This window comes from Miscanthus floridulus, chromosome 16 (genome assembly GCF_019320115.1).
Source record: "Miscanthus floridulus cultivar M001 chromosome 16, ASM1932011v1, whole genome shotgun sequence".
NCBI lineage: Eukaryota > Viridiplantae > Streptophyta > Magnoliopsida > Poales > Poaceae > Miscanthus > Miscanthus floridulus.
The window spans coordinates 76812319-76832657 of record NC_089595.1 but is presented as its reverse complement, the minus strand read 5'-3'; the positions used below and the strand labels follow the sequence as shown (position 1 = coordinate 76832657).

The window sequence follows — 20339 nt, the reverse complement described above, 5'->3', positions numbered from 1 at the left end:
CTAAATTACCTGCATCACAGAAAGATAATTTAAAATAATCCTTTAAATTTATATCTAAATCACTTAACTCTACAATTATGAAAAATAATATTATTTTCATTTCAAATTGTAAGTTGTTCTGTCTTTTCCAGATACATAATTTTTTCTATATATTTACATATAATGTATATCTAGGTGTATCGCAAACTAAATTGGAATGGAGGGACATTGCTCATGACGATGTTGGGTGACACTGCGACGGAGGATTCTTCGCTAACCAAGCAAAATAAACAAGCGACTTAAGATGGCAGAAAACAAATTTGGTTAGTTGCTGACCTGAATTTAACTAATCTCTAATGTTTCTCTTTTATATATCCGTGCGGCGGCATGGGTTAATATGGGCTACTAGTAGTAGGAATGCTTATAACACTAATACAGAATTGGACATCACTGTAGGCCTCATCACTGCCGAATTTTAAAAAACCGACAATGATAGACAGTGATAGACCATTGCTGCTGGTTTTTGGCTAAAACCGACAGTGATAGGACCAACCGACACTGATATTTGGGTATTCACTGTCAGTTTTATCCAAGAACCGGCAGTAAAATTGGGTCATCACTGCCAATTTTAGCAAAAAACCGACACTGATCTATCACTGTCGGTTCGTGGCTTGAACCGACAGTGATATGCTGTCAGAAAACTTCATAAGTTTCTCGTACGAACTTTATATCAAAGTTGTAGTACTCAACGAGATCTACAACTTTGTAGTTCAAACTTTTTTAATTTGAGATTGTTTCGATGTCTAAATATTTTTATTTGAAATAATCTATCTAATGAAAATTACGTTTGATTTCTAGAATTTAAAATTTGAATTTTCCAAACGGTCTCAGATGGAGAAACGCCCAAAACAAAAGTTGTAGATCTCGAAAAGTTATGCAACTTTATAGTTGAAAACTTTTTCATTTGAGATCATTTACTACTTGAAAATACTATTTAAAATTAAAATTTAAAATTATTGAATAACTCTGATTTCACTTTTTAATCTCTGGCTAAAACTTGTAACTAGTCTTTCTCCCTCATACTAACTTCAAATTTGATAATTTTTTTTCTAAAAATTTCTAAAATCATGCTCTATCAATTTATTGTGTTCTTACTGCTATTATTTTCTCCATCTTTTCATGTGACTATGTTTTATCTATTTGAATTTGAATTTCAAAAAATGGCAACTTCAAACGTCATTTTATAACACTAAATGATTTCAGCTAAAAAAATCATAAACATAGAAGTTGTAGAACTTATCAAGATCTACAACTTTTATTTTGATCATTTCTTGATCCGATAAAGTCGTAATAACATTCTTCACAAAATTTACATTTCTCTCTTATAGTTTCATAAACAATAAGAGTGATATGTAACATTTGTGAACAATGTTACTACCACTACGTCGGATGAATAAATGATCAAATGACCAAAATAAAAGTTGTAGATCTCAGAAAGTTATGAAACTCTATAGCTGACAACTTTTTTATTTAAAATCATCTTGTCAAGGAAAATTACGTTTGAATTTCTAAAATTTGAAATTTAAAGTTTATAAATGACCTCGGATGGAGAAACTACCAAAATAAAAGTTATACATCCCAAAAAGTTACGAAACTTTGTAGTTGACAACTTTTTTATTTGAAACCATCTTCTCAAGAAAAACTACTTTTGAATTTTAAAAATTTAAAATTTGAATTTTTTAATCGACCGTGGGAAGGACAAATAGCAAAAACGAAATTTGTAGATCTCAAAAAGTTATGAAACTTTGTAGTTGATAACTTTTTTATTTGGAATCATCTTGTCATGGAAATCTACGTTTGAATTTCTCAAATTTGAAATTTAAATTTTGTAAACGACCTCGAATAGAGAAACTACCAAAATGAAAGTTGTAGATCTCGAAAAGTTATAAAACTTTGTAGTTGGCAGCTTTTTCATTTGAATTCGTTTAGGGTCCTAAATACTAATTTCTAAATTAGATGGACATAAAATGCGTAGGACGAAAATCTCATTTGGACACAATCAGCTTGCAGGTGGAGTGGTTAGGGGCTGAAGACGTGAAGCAGGACGACAGGGGTTCGAGCGCCGGTGGCCGCGAAGCATGCGTTTTTCGGGTAAAAAATCGCTTGACTTGTGACTTGCGACGCGTGACTGATGTCCAGTGGAGCCTCTCCTGGTATTAAAAAAATTCCATATTTTTTCAATAAGTTTTTTGGCTTTCCTAAAAACTACATCACTGCCGGTTCTTTTTGGCTTTCCTAGAAACTACATCACTGTCGATTTGATGTCAATTCCACATTACCGTCGGTATACCACTGCCGGTTTAAAATCCAGCAATGAATGGGTTTTTTAAATCGACAGTGATGTTAAGATCCGGCGTAGTGTGAGAGCACTGCATGAGTGAAGTTTTGTTTCTCTCTGATGCATGCTGTTCTAATGTTCTTCAAGTGTTTGTCGCATCTGTAGAGATGTGTGATTATTCAAGTGACATGGACATCTCCGGATGAAAGATGGCAGTATAGTAGTCACGCACTGCTCCTCCCTTTTCCCTTTCCTTCGTCTTCGCTGAGATAGCTATTCCTTGCATTGAGTCCTTCATATTGGGTCATTTGTCAATCTTCCTTTGCTTTATAACGTGGTGCTCTTTTTCTTTCAAGGTTCAAGTTACTTGCTATCTGCTCAACTGATCTCCATAATGGATCGGACAACAACGCGCATCAGGGGAAAAAAAATCATTTTTTCTAGGTTATACCTTTCAACTGAGGAAGTAAAATTCACTCCGAATTGTTCATACATACTAGAACTTTTCCTGGAAATATCACTGAACAGAAGGACAGTTTGGTGAACTAATGAAGAACTCATTAACGTGTGTCTTCCTTTGCTGCACTGCACTGACGGCTCTTCTTTTTGAAACTGAACTGAAGTGTGTGCACCTTAAAGCGGCAGATTATAATTGACACAAAAAAGAAAAGGTTATATATACTCTGGAGTTTGGACGACACCTGGGCATCCATTGTGTACAAAAGGTACGTCCAGATCATCAATCAATAATTACACATTTCGCGTGGGACGACGGTCAAAAGAGCCAAGAAAAACTTTCTAAGGAAAACAATGTTTTTGTCGGATTCATCAGAGTGACGCTGGAATTCAGAACCACAGATGGAACAGGTTATCACCTACGACTACGACTACGAAACCTGAAAATTTCCCAAGGAAAAGCTTCATTATTAGTTAGTTCTTGAAATCTTCGATGTAACTTTGAGTTCCATGTACATGCATTCTTAACTGCTCCATTTTTTTTTGTTCTTCATATCGGGTCACATTTCGAATTCAAAGACCTTAGACTGGCACGTTGCCGCGGAATATATACTGCGGTCGGTCCTAGAACAACTAGGAGTAGACGAGTAGTACGCCGACAAGCAAATTCAAGCACAAGGAAGCAGCCCTCCAACTGTCCAAGTGCATGTGTTCATTCTTCGTTGTCAGTTGTTACAGCACGAGAGGAACTGTTGAGGAAGCAGCCGATCAAACGGGATACAAACATCAGTACCAGACGTCGAATGTGGTTTCCTCACTTGTGCAGGACTGTAGGCAAAGCAAGATTCTCGAGTGACGCGGCACAGGTTCAGGCAGGTGGCAAAACCTGAGATGAGATGACACCGACGGACGCATTGTTCCGGGGTCCTGGGCTGCTAGCTACTACTAGTAGTGCTGATGCTGCAGTACCTCACGGTCTTCTTGCGTCATTTGCAAACTCTGAGAATTCTCTATCGATTGTTTTTCACTGGAACCCATCAGCAGGGTGTCTCAACATATTATCTACCTCACGGTCTTTTTTGTGCCATCGCAACAACTTTGCATGGTCTTTGTTTCTGAACAGACGTTTCAAGCGTGGTATTATAGGAGCATACCACATAATCTTGGCAGGGATTTTCTTCGTGGGACGTTCGCCCTCAACATCACCAGGGTCATCTCGCCTGATCTTATACCACGATGCATGACATACCGGGCATGCATCTAACTTCTCGTACTCCTAGCCACGGTAGAGGATACAATCATTAGGACATGCATGTATTTTCTGGATTTCTAATCCCAAAGGGCAAACTACCTGTTTTGCTTCGTACGTAGTGGCGGACAATTCATTATCCTCTAGAAGCATCTTCTTTTGGATTTTCAGTAACTCCCCAAATCCCTTGTCAAATACACCATTCTTTGTCTTCCATTGCAGCAATTCCAGTGTGGTACCCAACTTTTTCTGCCCCGCATCACAAGTTGGGTATAGCAATTTCTTGTGATCCTCTAGCATACGCTCGAACTTGATCTTCTCCTTTTCACTTTTGCATTCTCTTTGTGCGTCACGAATGGCCTGACCAAGATTATCAGCGGGCTCATCTTCTGCCCCTACCTCTTCTTCAGCTTCCCCCATTGCAGTATCATTGAAGGCACCATATTCAGCAATAATGTCATCATCGTCCCATTGTTCTTCTCCACCTTCTTCCATTACAACCCCGGTTTCTCCGTGCTTCGTCCAACAAATATAGTTTGGCATGAAACCCGACTTCAACAAGTGTAAATGAAGACTCCTTGAGCTAGCATATTCCTTCAAATTCTTACATATGGCACATGGGAAGCACATGAAACCATTGCGTTTGTTTGCCTCGGCCACACGTAAGAAAGAATGCACACCATCAATGAACTCTTGGGAGCGGCGATCAGCATTGTACATCCAATGCCGACTCATCTGCATTATATGACTTACATACCATATTAAAACCTACAACATAATTAGTTAATTATACGACATGCATGGCACCACACAAGGTATTAATTTATGAAAGTCTTGCTACAATGTAGACAATCCCAACTACCACTAAAAAAACTAAAGCTAAAATGCACTTCAGCAGCATAAGGATTTTGCGATCAATCCCAACTAAAATAGACAGATCATGCGTTTGTTCAATATCTATGGGCTTCTTCCGCAGGATCACTGCCTCATCAGCCGCCATAGCCGCCTGTGCAAGAGAGTTTTGCACGTGTTCAACATACTCTTCCTCCCAGTACCAGCCTGAACATCCAATGCCATCCCACTGAAATTAAAACAAAAAATTAGAACTTTAATCACAATCATCATGAAAATAAGTATAAATTAAACATAGTCATCAAATGCGATAAAATAACTCACATTGTGATCCGAACACTTGTAGAAGATACGGTCCTTGTTGGGACACTCCTTCCTCACCCGGTACTCCATCACAATCTTCTCCTCACACTTGCCGCATGCAATGAGAGGGAGATCCGACCTCAGTCGCTTTGGAACCTAATGAGAGGCCGAGGACCCGAAAGCAGTTGTCATCTACTCTCTATATTCATTTTTAATATAATATAAATTTCTCATTTTATAAACGAATAAAATTAAAAAAACCCTAAAATTCTCTATATCTCTAAACCATGAAGTGTGCTATGCATGCTAGAAATGAAAGCAGAATACTAGTTTTGAATAACTACTTTAACCTTCCTTCATCCAAATATGCAAACTTTAAAGTGATTTTGAGCTTAAATGGCTTATAAATAAAAAAATCCACTATAAAAACCACATATATCTAGTCCACAAAATGAGATATGCTACTGATGAAACATGGGAGTATAAAGTTAGTAACCTTTAGAACCGAAGAATCGATGGAAGAATCGAAGAAATCTTGTGATTACCGACGATGAGGAAGAAGAGAGGCCGGCGATGAAGTAAGAACACTGAGCTCGAAGTGGCTCGGGCTCGGGGAGGAAGAAGGGGTATATATGAGGGGACCTTTAGTCCCGGTTGGAGACAGCAACCGGGACTAAAGGTCCCTTTCTAGTCCCGGACGGAGCCTCCAGCCGAGAGTAGACTTTTACACCCGATTGGAGGGACCAACCGGAAGTAAAAGTTAACATTTAGTCTCGGTTGGTAGCTCCAACCGGGACTAAAGGTCCCCTGCAACAAAAACCTGCCGCAGTAGCCGTTGGGCAGGGACCTTTAGTCCCGGTTGGTGTTACCAACCGGGACTAAAGGTTTCTCTAGTTCCAGGCACGAAAAATACTAGGACTAAAGCCAAATTTCGAAGTGGATCAAAAGTCGTTTCTCTATTAGTGCGTTCTGTCTTTTCTAGATACATAGTTTTTTTCTATATGTTTACATTTAATGTATATCTAGGTGCATCGCAAACTAAATCGGAATGGAGGGACGTTGCTCATGACAATGTTGGGTGACACAGCGACGGAGGATTCTTCGGTAACCAAGCAAAATAAACAAGCGACTTAAGATGGCAGAAAACAAACTTGGTTAGTTGCTGACCCTGAATTTAACTAATCTCTAATGTTTGTCTTTTATATATCCGTGCGGCGGCATGGGTTAATATGGGCTACTAGTAGTTGGAATAATGCTGATAAGAGCACTGCATGAGTGAAGTTTTGTTTCTCTCTGATGCATGTTGTTCTAATGTTCTTCAAGTTTTTGTCGCATCTGTAGAGATGTGTGATTATTCAAGTGACATGGACATCTCCGGATGAAAGATGGCAGTATAGTAGTCATGCACTGCTCCTTCCTTTCCTCCCTTTTCCCTTTCCTTCGTCTTCGCTGAGATAGCTATTCCTTGCATTGAGTCCTTCTTATTGGGTCATTTGTCAATTTTCCTTTGCTTTATAACGTGGTGCTCTTTTTCTTTCAAGGTTCAAGTTACTTGCTATCTGCTCAACTGATCTCCATAATGGATCGGACAACAACGCGCATCAGGAAAAAAAATTCATTTTTTCTAGGTTATTCCTTTCAACTGAGGAAGTAAAATTCACTCCGAATTGTTCATACATACTAGAACTTTTCCTGGAAATATCACTGAACAGAAGGACAGTTTGGTGAACTAATGAAGAACTCATTAACGTGTGCCTTCCTTTGCTGCACTGCACTGACGGCTCTTCTTTTTGAAACTGAACTGAAGTGTGTGCACCTTAAAGCGGCAGATTATAATTGACACAAAAAAGAAAAGGTTATATATACTTTGGAGTTTGGACGACACCTGATCATCCATTGTGTACAAAAGGTACGTCCAGATCATCAATCAATAATTACACATTTCGTGTGGGACGACAGTCAAAAGAGCCAAGAAAAACTTTCGAAGGAAAACAATGTTTTTGTCGGATTCATCAGAGTGACGCTGGAATTCAGAACCACAGATGGAACAGGTTATCACCAACGACTACGACTACGAAACCTGAAAATTTCCCAAGGAAAAGCTTCATGATTAGTTAGTTCTTGAAATCTTCGATGTAACTTTGAGTTCCATGTACAGGCATTCTTAACTGCTCCATTTTTTTTGTTCTTCATATTGGGTCACATTTCGACTTCAAAGACCTTAGACTGGCATGTTGCCGCGGAATATATACTGCGGTCGGTCCTAGAACAACTAGGAGTAGACGAGTAGTACGCCGACAAGCAAATTCAAGCCCTCCAACTGTCCAAGTGCATGTGTTCATTCTTCATTGTCAGTTGTTACAGCACGAGAGCAACTGTTGAGGAAGCAGCCGATCAAATGGGATACAAACATCAGCACCAGACGTCGAATGTGGTTTCCTCACTTGTGCAGGACTGTAGGCAAAGCAAGATTCTCGAGTGACGCGGCACAGGTTCAGGCAGGCGGCAAAACCTGAGATGAGATGACACCGACGGACGCATTGTTCCGGGGTCCTGGGCTGCTAGCTACTACTAGTAGTGCTGATGCTGCAGTACGTGTAGATTCGGGCCATGCTGCCGTCCACATGAGGGTCACCAAGGGATTCCTTTTCCTTACAAGAAGGAATAATTGCCTCCTTGTTGTGGATGGAATCGAATCGGCTGCAGGAGCCTGCACTGCAGGTGTGTGCGCGGTGTGCCGGCTGCGGCAGGAGTATCCGCCGTGACGGAACGTGTTTCGCGGAAGTGCGTATAAAGAACTGACTACTGACAGGTCTTTTTGCTCCTCAACCTCATGATATCTTTTTCTTTTTCGATGGGACGACCCATATATACAGGGAAGAAAAGTCTAACCAAATATGCATGGTCCCACACCCAAGTAATAAGCCTGGTTCCTACGGCAGTGATTCTGTAGAGTTAGTCATTAACCTGGCGACCATGTAGGATCATCCAGTACCGGAACATCACCACCATATTCTAACATGTGGATTGTGTGACTCCGCACCGTGCCTATTTTAGCCGCTAAGATATAGGGCTTGTTTGGGCTATTTTTGTTTTCAAACACTCATTTTCAAAATAATTTCATGGGTGAACCTGTTCTTCTGCTCCTCTCACAAAGATATAAGTTAGGATGAATCTAAAAATTATAGCTTATCCCAGTTCTCTCCATCATGAACTGTTGGTGAAGCTATTTTGCCAAACATCCTTTTTTCCAAAAACAGCCTAGCTTGACTAAAAAAGTTACTTGTAAAGCTGTTTAGTAAGAGCCCACATATTAGGTATTACTTTTTTTTTTTGCATATTAGGTATTACTAGTGAGAGCCCACATATTAGTAAGAGCCCACATATTAGGTATTACTAGTAAGAGCCCACATCATGAACTGTTTTTCTTTTTTTTGCAAATTGTCCCTAGTTTTTTCTTGAAATGTTTAGAAGCTTAGATACATTTTTCATGGTTTAAAAACCATATTAGGTATTACTGGATATATTTTAACTAAAAAAGTAAGAAACCACCTTGCAGCCCACTTCTAAAATTGTTGGACAAAATATGGAAAAAGTCCTTTTGACCCCCTCAACTCTTGCATAAAATTGGATAATTTGTTGGTCTTAGAAAACTTGTTAGTCCGAATTTGAAATATTATGCAATTAAAAGTTCTAAAATGGTTTAATGTAGATAATTCGTAGAAAATGTTTACCTTGGAAAATATGAAACCGACTTTAGTTTTTCCTAAAATCATGCTCTCTCTCATGTGGTGCCTAGATTAGAATTATTTGAATCTTCTATGGTCCCCTTTTTATGTTTATTTTCTATTAGAGGCTCTCGTTATCTACTATATTTATTCTATGTTGATGAGCCACACTACTTAGAAGTTCAAATGACTTTGACGACAACACATGTGTCATATAACTACCTCGTACTAGATCCTATTTACTATGAACACGAGTGGCATTCCATGTTGTCTACACTAACATGATTATACATATAGGATAGACAATAAAGTAACACTAACATGATCAATTCACATTTGTGTTCATACTAAATACGATAAATCACGAGGCAGTTACAAGATAGTATGAATCTTGTGTTGTCGTCGAAGTCACTTGACCTTCTACGTAGTTTTTAGTTCGTCAACGTCGACTATTTATAATTTCTAATAAATAATGAGAGCATCTATTAGCAAATAAACATCAAAACAGCTCCAAACTATGCATTAGAAGATAGAGCATGGCTTTAGGAAGACTCTAAACTGGTTTTGTATATTTTTCCATGCTAAAACAAATACTTAAAAAAGAAACCAAAATTTAGGATTTTCAATTGTATTAGTTTTTTTTAAAATATATAGTTCTTTTTTTTTTTTGAGAAAAACTATCTGTAACCCGATTCACCCCTTAACTACCGACATAGTTTGATGTCACATCTCATAGCTGAAGTGACCCACGTCGGACGGTTTGGGACAAAACCGTTGTTTAAACTGTACAGGGTGCAAAAAGACCGGTTTTAAGTTGATGAGAAGGGATCAAAATCCAGTTTTACGCATGAGAAAGAAAAATCAGACTCCATGAATAGTTTTTTTTTTGAGCAAAGACTCTATGAATAGTTGAGGGTGCCAAAAGACTTTTTTTCCTCCTAATCTTCATCTTTGAGAACTCTCGGATGGAGGCCCTGTTGACATGGGCCAATATCTCCTGGTGCGTTCAGGCCTGGGAAGTCTGCCAGGCCTTAAAATTCTCAGATTGGACTACATGGACAGGAGTTATCTTCTCCGTTGGATCGTTGTCTTCTTGCTTTTCGGGGGGAACGGGTTCCTCCGTAGTTTAATTTGGACTCTTTCGCGCCAGTTTTGAGTGCCGTTTGGATATTGTGACATAGGAGGTGGCTAGGTGGGATAGAAAAAGGGAAATGAATGAATGGTTATGATTAAATGAGGTGTGAAGAATGGATGGTTACGATACAATATTACTCTTTGGAGGGTGTGATATTATTTCCCTATCTCATTTGCCAAACATTGTCTAAGAGCAACTCCAACCACTTGGTTGTTTTTTGTTGTGGAGACAATTTTATTATTTGTATAGCAAAAATTAGGCTCCAATAGATGTGCTATCTGAATTTATAAAATAGGAAGCTGGTTATCTCTTGATTTTCGATGGCCATATATAGCCAACCACAGGCACTTGCTATGTGATTTTATAAAATAGCAAGACTATTAGGGACTTCTTCTTTTTGAAGAGTTTTTTATTTTACAAAATGGTTAAACAATGAAATTTGGCTAATAATTTTAGCCAAGCTTTTAGAGTTGCTCTAAGTATATACTAGAAAGTGCTGCGCGGCCTTGCCGCGCAGGCCCAGTATTTGACCTCGAGCGCATCTTCGTTGTCCTTGGTGTCTCTCTGGCCATCGTCTTGCTGAAGCCTTCCTCAAGTGTCAAAAGGTTTTTATAGTCTAGGCATAAGTGGCTTTGGATTAGGCCAAAGCTTCCATTTGTTGCAACTAATCCATGAGGTTACAGATAATGCCTTGGCAAACCACATGCTTATTGATTTGTGATGGGCAATCATAGTCACAATAAAGGAATATCTATACACAGAGCGCTCCTAATTAAAATGTGCTTTATTGAATCACTTGTTTGAACTAAAACAGTATAAACAAGCATGGTACTGTACCTTCATTGAATCAATAGGATGCAGCAGAGAGATAGAGAGCGCACTTGGAAGACCTCCAGCTAAAGCAGACTTCAAAACACTTCCTGTGGATATTTCTATAGGTGGGGGAACAGCAACAACAATAGCAGCTTCAAACCAGATGTTCCTGAATGCATTTGTAAGTGAAGAAAAGGTAAGATGGAAAAGAGAGCACCATATAATGTTGAAAGATAGTCAGAATTGGTGATAGTTGTAGAGTCACAATTCACTAAAGCCAATTCAAGCACAAGTTTCTTGTAACAGGATACATCAGACATACCGAGGATCATCCTCAAGGCGTTCTGAAGGAAGTAGAAGCATGAAGTTCCAGAAATGGCCATATGAGGTTGATGCTTCTGAATCAGAATTTAGATACCGTAGCATGGCAATGGCATTATCTTCATTGGCCAGAAGTCCAGCACCTTTCAAGGAAGTCAAAAATTGATTCTTGTGAGGTGTTCCAGACTTGCTCAAACACAACGTGGTATATGCTCGGAGAATGGTTGCCTCCTTCTGTTCCATCAAGGATAAAAATTGCTTCCACCCAATTGATTTCGAAAAGAAGTTCCTTCTTGTATGGCGGAACAATTCTCTAGCATACCTCCTTGGTAACCGCCTCTTGCTCATTGCAATTTCGAGATCGACTTGGCCATCACCATCTCTGTCTAACCCTTCAAAGAATCGCTTTCCTGCAGCAGCAGAACATCAGCTACAAATATCACCTTATGATCCAGCTAATACATAAAAAGAGCAACCTTTTCATAAGTATCACTATGTTATGCAGAATGCTAAATTGCTGAGGCACCGTAGGATTGTACCGTTTGCCATTTTTGTGCCATGTCATATGTTTCGCAGATTCCTCGATTATGTATAGCCGTTGGATCCTCGGTAGGAATGGAAGATACCGTAGGATTTTCACGGGGATCGTAAGTTGCCTCTTCTGGCCATCATCAGAGTCTACCTCCAGGTACCTAGAGGATTTACACTTTGGATAGAACTTTGCATGCTCGTGTTCTTTCCTAAATAGGACGCACCCCTTCGGACAAGCATGTATCTGCTCATACGGCATCTTAAGTGCACGAAGGAGTTTCTGTGACTCGTACATGCTCTTTGGCAGAATGTGGCCCTCTAGAAGTAGGGTGCCAATCACGGCCAACATCTTATTGAAGCCTTCTCGACTCAAGTTTAACTCGGACTTCAACCCCATTAAGCAACCAATGGCATCCAGTTGAGACACCGTTGACCGATCGTGAAGGGGTTTCTGTGCCGAGTCCATCATGTCATAGAACGCCTATGTGGCTGCCTCCATCTCCTCCTTCTCACGTCCCTCATTGAACTATCTTTAGTGAAAGTCATCTAACATGTCTGCTACCCCAGCATCAGCATCAAAAGCCTCCACCCGTGGTCTCACCACCTCCTCTCTCATACGATGGGCTTCACCATGGTGGACCCACCGGGTGTAGTCCGGCGTAAATCCATTCTTCACAAGATGTTTACCCATTTCCACCTTGTTTACCCTTTTCCTGTTTCCACATTTGCTGTAGGGACACAAAACTAGGCAATGTCCTTTAGTAGCCTTGCCAAATGCACTGTTCAAGAAAGCATCGGTCTTGTTCATCCATTTCGTGGTGTAATCACTCTCACTTCTCCAGCCCGTGTACATCCACTGACGGTCATTCATCCTCTAACATATGTATCAGCGAGTAATGTAACCATCAATTGCATCTACATGGTGTTCCTACTATCTAATAGGTGAGGATAGGTCTTAATCCCTCCCGCGGATGCATAGATGAGGTTAGTTTCCATGCTCTACTCCTATCCGAGATAGAATTTCGGCAGCACCTCCCCGCTGTTCTCCAGATACACGTCCTGCCAAAGAAGAGTGCATATCTAGAGAACAACAGGGAGGTGATGTCGAAACTCTGTCTCGGACCAGAGCAGACCATGGAAACTAACCCATCTATGCATCCGCAGGCTGTCCAAAAAACGTGGACAATCCAAAACAGATACGGTCATAGATATGCAAAGATCTGCATACCTCCAACCGTATCTCTTTCGAACGGGAGACGCCTAACTAGGTTACGCGATCTACGACCATGATACGGAAAGAGGGGTTATACCTAGGGTGGCGGCGGAGTCAGGCTAGCAGGGCCGTGGCGGGTCGGTGTAGTGGCGAGGCGACGTGGTGTAGGCAAACCAGCACGGCGATAGGAACTCTGACTCGGCTTCGACGGGCTCTTCTCTACAAAAATAGAACAAAATACTATCATTTTAAAAAAAAAATCGACAGAACCTCCCCTGCATGGTGAGGTTTCTAAAACCTGCAAAAAACAATGACACGATGACCGACAAGCACATATGTCTCAAGAGAAGCCATGTTGTTTGGTTATCAATCCATGTAGAAGAATATAACCAAGTAGTACCACTACTTCCACTATTGCTACTACTACTACTACCAATAGTTCTACTACTACTACTACCACTATTGCTACTACTACTATCACTAGTTCTACTACTACTACCACTACTTCTGCTACTACTACCACTAGTTCTACTACTACTACTACAACTAGTTCTACTACTACTACTACCACTACTTCTAATACTACTACAACCACTATCACTACTACTACAACTAATACTAATACAACTATCACTACCTCGACAACAACAAGAGAGAGGGCATACCTGATGGGCGCCAGGGGTAGGGGCGGGCGGCGTTCGGGTCGGGTCAGGGTCATCGGAGTCGGGAACGGGGTCGGGCACGGGCGGCGTCGAGGCGGGCGGTCCACGGGGCACGGCCGGTGGTAGGGCAGGCTCCTACTCCTCCTCCCCCTCTGAAGCGACCTGATTTCCACGAAGGGAAATCCACAGAGTCGAAGTGTAATAAGACCATTGTAGATCATATTACCCAAATTTTGAGTCGAATACCACATCCATACAACGATAATATTAGAGTACAAATAGTGCAGAATTACATAATTTATTACATCGCCGCATTGGTGGAATCAAAAGTAGCATTCATTCAGAACAGCTTGAAGATAAGATCGCCAAACTTGAGCGTAGGCACGAACCCCTCAACCGTCAAACTCCTCGGAGCTATACTCCTCAGCAGAACCTGTGTGCTAAAATTTATCAGTACGATTTGTACTGGCCACTCCCACCCTATGAGTATTGCTTTGTGGAAATTGGATGCAAGTTGGATATAACCAAAAGGAACCTATAAGGCTAGGGTTTCCTATGTATTAGCGTATCAAGAGTTTTTAATAATAGTTGGTCAAGTTTTTAACACCATTCCACACCCATTCCACCCCATTTCCATCTAGAGCTAGGTTTTGATCCTAGGATCGATATACCACCATCTCCACACCATCACCATACCATCGCTCAGTCAACAGGCTAACTCCCTCTCGGCACTGTCTCAAGGCCCGTAGCCCCTGGCTACGACCGACACTCTCTCACGGGGGAAGAAGAGAAGGACTCATCTCACTATCTAGTTTAAGCGAAACCCATGAAAGGTCCATAGCCAACAAGTCGGCACATGTATCGATCGATCAACCATACACTCTGTAGAGGTTCTACATAACCACAAGATCTGCCTTCTTTGCTGACCGTCATCAACTAGGCTGATTCTGGCCGCTTGCTAGCCTAGGATAATGCCACTCTACCATTCAGCCCTGGTACACCCCAAGTCTAGTCTGGGGTGGCTAAAACTGTGAGTCATGAGCCAGGTCCACAAGGTCTGCATGAGGTCTCGGAAGGGTGTGGGGGAATCCTCCGTGCCCTGTACCTCCTTACACTGTCCGCTACAAACCTAGCAGTAGTGGCAATATCCTACCAAGTAGTCCGGTCGTTCCGCACCATATAGGGCAAGTGGTACGTAAGGCTTCTCGGTGAATCTGAGTACTAGTAAGTCCTTAGGGATGACCAAGCCAGAATGTCTTCATCAGGGTTCCCATTTACCGTGCCACCACGGCACCTCCATCCTGGGCTCCTCCCATCACAGGTTCACACCTAGGACCACCTTATATACCATTTACCCACCATAGGTATCCATTCCAGGGGTGCCCAGGTAGCACCCCATGGCAAGACTTGCCCTAGGCTCGTCGTATACTCCAACTTGATCGACACAACCCTCACCCTCCACACACCCAAGTCACACACACAGCACTCTCCCCACAGTCTAGATAACACCAGTTTCCACCACGTATTAATGTAGTACAAGCGTAGTAGAAGTGTAAGCAATGAAATATAGCAGTAAGCGTGTGTCTAGCCTAATAGCAAGGTATGCAGGGGTAAGGTTGCGTCAAGGTAAAGGCCATCAAGTAAGCATACTACCATGCAAGTCCTATCATCGTATGATTATAACAGTAAGTAAAGAAATAGCAGCTCTATATTAGCCATGCGTAATAGGTGCTACAAGATTAGGTGAGATGTGGCACCTTCAGTGAAGTCGTCTCCGTACTCCTCACAGTACTCTCGGTCCTCGTCCGTCTGGTTCTCCTCCAAGTCTACAAACGATTGCATTATAGTTGCGTTAGCGACGTCTATAGAATAGCACAAAAAGCAATGAAAATTCAAAAGAGCCAAATACACTCAAACATGGGTTCATTGCATAGAGCTCGATTTTAGATGAATTTTGGTCCTAGTCTTGTATTTTTCTGAGTTTGTATGAATTAGTTATGAATTTCCAAAGTTTCAATCATTTCTGAAAATAGGAAAAGGTTGATTAATTCAGGGCTAACACGTGTTACGCTGTGACTGGTCCACGTGGTGTGCTGATGTCAGTATGACGTTATATATGTCATCAGCTATTGACAGGTGGGGTCCGCATGGCGGTGTCACTGACATGTGGCCCCAGTCAACGATCAACATTTGACCGGTCAATGGTCAATACAGGCCGGGTCCAAACTGGGCCGGTTGGTGCCTGGATACGGGCTGGACTTTGCCTACCATGTGGCACGTGCTGGTGCGGCCATGTCGTCATAATGGGCCACTAACGGTCCATGGTCCACGGGCGCAGGTGAGGCGCTGTTCATGGTGAACCTGCCTACATTGGTCCATAGACCGCAGAGCCGGTCTATGAGGGACTTGGTCCACTTACTCCTTCCTAGGGTTCGGTTCACATGCACGACATGGTCGTGGTCGGAGCTGCTCGGCAGAGCTGCTCAGGACGTGGTCGGCGTGGTCGTGGTCAAATCTGCTCGGCGGAGCTGCTCGGGATGTGGTCGATGTGGTCGTGGTCGAAGCTCGGCGGAGCTGCTCGGGATGTGGTTGACGTGGTCGACGAGGGGAAAATCCCCTTTCTCTTCCCTGATGGGGCTCCCACCGACGGTGAGGTCACCGGCGAGCACCCATGGCGGCGCTAGCTTCAGATTAGGGTAGGCAATAGCTTCCCCATGCCATGGCGACTGCGATGGTGGGGTTGGGGCGACGACTAGGGCTTCCTAGGGCTCTGGCCATGGCAAACGGTGGCGTGGGTTTGTCGGCATGCATGGACAGAGCTATGGTGGTAGCAAGAGCCCAGTTGGAGGAGCATGTGAGCTCCCCAGTGCTTCTATGGCCATGGTGGGCATGTTGGAGGAGCTCCTAGTGCTCCTAGTGGCTCTGGCCATGGTGGTGGGGGCAAAACAGAGGTGGTGGCGCTTCGACGAGGTGCGGTGCGGCAACACAGGGCTCCGGTGGGCTTCTTCCTCGACTAAGGTGAGCATGGTGTGTCTCTCGTCATGGCGGAACCAGTCAGGTGTCAACGTTGCCTTTACCGCAACGTAGAAGACGTGGTGGTCTCGCCATGGTTGTGCTCTCGACCATGGTGAGTGTGTCCATGCAGGTGTGCTCCTACTCTGATGTACAACATTATGGCTGGGGTCCTCCTTTTGGCTGATGGTAGTACGCACGGCGCGTCTTGGGTCTCGGCAAGCGTGGCCATGGTGATCTCCCTAGCTAACCAATTGGGCTAGGCCGGAGCTCGAAGCTTCAGCAAGGTTTCGATCATGGCGGTGCACGTTCCATTTGGCTAGGGAGGTGGTCTCAGCAAGATGGCTCACCGCAGGGTTTGTGGCGGTAGGATGGCGGGGCGGTGGCGAGGCAAGGCCGTGATGAGGCGATGCAGTGCCATGTCAAGCAGCTACGTCGCTGTAGCTAATCGGGGTGGCGCTCCTGGCTCCGGCGAGGTCCTCCCCACCATGGCTTCCTTCTCCTCCTTGCTTCTTCCTCCTCCCTCTCTCTTGGCTTGACGCTGTGTGGTGCTGTGCCACCAGCGGCGACGGCAAATGGGCTGAGGGTTAGGGCTCACGGACGTTGGCTTTTATAGCTGAGCTCCAAGGGCTCCAATGGTGGACGGCGATCAAGCGGTGGTGATACGTGCAGCGCATCTAATGGCCCGTGTGCGGTAGCGTAGGCACGGCGCAAGGGGAACAAGGTCATGTGATTTGCGTGACCTTGGGCCCACGCCTGCCACGCTGGTCGGCTCCTAGTCGCGTGGTGGATAATGCGTGGGCGAGAGGAAGAAGATGCTACTGTGCTAACAAGCAGGGTCGGGTCGTCAGGCGCTTGGCGCGATGTGGCTACGTGATGCGTGTGATGGCTGACGAGTGGGCTCGGCTTGTTAGTGGCTGTGTGCGTGCGGGTGGCGATGCTAGGCTGGCTTCGTGGGCTATGCACATGAAAGGGCAGGCCAGGCTGGTTCGCAAGGCCTAGCGGGCCTAGGCTGCTACTGCCCCCTCTTCTTTCCTTTCTCTTTTATTTGTTGCCAATTTGGTTAGGGTTTATCATAATATTAAGTAAGTTAGTTAAATATCACATAAGGCAAGAGAATCCAAATCACAAGTGGGATTAAGGATGCATGCATAATTTATTTATTTAGGAATTTAATTACACATGTGGCATAAAACCAAACTTTGCTTATGATCTTAACCTAGTTGGATCACATCCAATCCAAAACTAGGGTTAGGTTTCTACATATGTCACTCGACATCACATAGGGCTAACACAAAAATTTTGTAGTCGTGATTTTTGATGTGTGGATTTTTGGGTTGTTACAGTCCTACCTCCTCAACAGAATCTCATCCCCGAGATTAAAGCGTAACGTACCCTTCGAAGAGATAAGGATATTGTATCTAGAGGTCAGACTCTTTCTCCCATGTTGCTTCTCTCTCAGTGTGATTGCTCCATTGGATCTTACACATAGGAATAGTTTTGCTTCGGGTCTCTTTGGTATCTCTACCCAGAATTCGGATAGGATGTTCTTTATACTCAAGAGTATCTTGAATGTCAAGTGTATCAGTTGGAACTACTTTATCGGGCCCTCTCAAACACTTGCGTAGCTGTGAGACATGGAATACGGGATGTACACCCGCCAATTCCTCAGGTAGCTCAAGTTTGTAAGCGAGTTTTCCAATTCTCTTACGAATCTTGTATGGCCCAACAAATCTAGGGGCTTGCTTTCCTTTCACATGGAATCTGACAGTTCCACGTAGCGGGGATACCTTGAGATAGACGAAGTCTCCCATATTGAACTCAAGTTCTCTTCTTCTTTTGTCAGCATAGCTCTTGTATCGACTTTGGGTAATTCTCAAATTCTCCTTCACTTGAGCAACTCCTTCTGCATCTTGGATCTTAGCGGAATCAAAGAACGATCTTTCCCCCGGTTGAGACCACATCAAAGGTGTCTTACAAGGTCTACCATACAGAGCTTCAAACGGCGACATCTTGATGCTGGCTTGGTAGCTGTTGTTGTAAGAGAACTCTGCATAGGGTAAGCATTTCTCCCAATCAGAGCCATAATTTAGTACACTAGCATGAAGCATGTCTTCTAATATCTGATTTACTCGTTCCATCTGTCCATCTGTCTATGGGTGGTAAGCGGTACTAAAATCAAGTTTGGTTCCAATGGACTTGTGCAGGGCTTCCCAGAATTAGGACAAAAACTGAGGACCATGATCAGATACAATACTAGAGGGAGCTCCATGCAGTCTGAGAATATGCTAAACATATAGATCTACTAATTTTTTTGGCATCGGTCTAGGTCTTAACTGGTACAAAGTGAGCAATCTTGGTCAAATGATCAACAATCACCTAGATGGAATCATTACCTTTCTGTGAACGGGGCAATCCAACTATGAAATCCATGGATATGCTCTCCCATTTTCACTCAGGAACGTCAAGAGGCTTTAGCAATCCTATAGGCCTTTGATGTTCAGCCTTGACTCTATTGTAGGTGTCACATCGTGCCACATGTCCTGCAATGTTTGTCTTCATGCCTTTCCACCAGAAGTGTTTCTTTAAGTCTTGATACATCTTTGAACCTCCAGGGTGAATACAGTACTTGGAATCGTGGGCCTCAAACAGAATTTCATCTCGTAGTACTGGGTCAGATGGAACACAGACTCTATTCTTGAACCAGATGGTTTCTTTTTCATCTTCCTGGTGGTTGGTCTTGTAGCCTAGTTTCATCAGACCATGGAGATATTCGATCTCTTCACAACTTTTCTGAGCTTGATGGATGTGATCTGTGAGATCATACTATATGCGGAGCTCATTCAATAAGTCATGCGGTAGTATCTCAAGTTGGAAGTCATCAATCTCTTCCTTGAGCTCAGGTGGTACGGATTCAGTGATCAAAGTGTGACAGTAACTCTTGTGGTTGAGGGCATCTATGACTACATTAGCTTTTCCTGGATGATAGTGAATTTCTAGGTCATAGTCCTTGATCAATTCTAGCCATTGGCGTTGCCTCATATTCAAATCTTCTTGAGTGAAAAAGTACTTCAAGCTCTTGTGATCGATGTAGATATCACACTTGTTGCCTATCAAGTAGTGCCTCCAGATCTTCAAGGCATGCACAACTATTGCTAACTCAAGATCATGGGTTGGGTAACGGTTCTCGTGTTCTTTCAACTATCGAGACACATATGCTATAACTCTTCCATCTTGCATCAGTACACAACCAAGTCCTTGATGGGATACATCACAATAGACCACGAAATCTTTGCTGATATCAGGCAATGCTAGCATAGGAGTTGTGGTAAGCTTCTGTTTCAATTCATAGAAGCTTTGTTCACACCCGGATGTCCATTCAAACTCCTTAGTCTTCTTCAGGAGGTTGGTCATTGGACAGGCTATCTTAGAGAAGTTCTCAATGAATCAGCGATAATATCCAGCCAATCCCAAGAAACTTCTGACTTCTATCACATTATGGGGTTGATCCCACTCTTTCACAGCTTCAATCTTGGCCGGGTCAACTGCGACACCTTCAGCTAATAGTACATGGCCTAAGAAGGCAACTTCCTGTAGCCAAAATTCGCATTTACTGAACTTTGCGTAGAGCTGATGTTGGGCTAGTTTCTCAAGCACAGTTCTCAGATGATGTTCGTGTTCTTCAGTGGTGGGTGAATAGACAAGGATGTCATCAATGAATACTACCACAAACTTATCCAGTTCATT

General features: G+C 42.9%; 1 protein-coding gene across 1 annotated transcript in view; it reads right to left on the bottom strand.

The window, feature by feature from the left end:
* Positions 1–20339, bottom strand: part of LOC136510867 (calcium-dependent mitochondrial ATP-magnesium/phosphate carrier protein 3-like) — a 48167-nt gene continuing 27828 nt past the window's right edge. The window contains exons 2-4 of the mRNA XM_066505178.1: positions 11176–11584; positions 10878–11022; positions 1–9 (exon numbers count right to left, since the gene is read on the bottom strand). Coding sequence (XP_066361275.1) covers positions 1–9; positions 10878–11022; positions 11176–11584 — 563 coding nt within the window. The remainder of the gene's footprint in view (positions 10–10877; positions 11023–11175; positions 11585–20339) is intronic.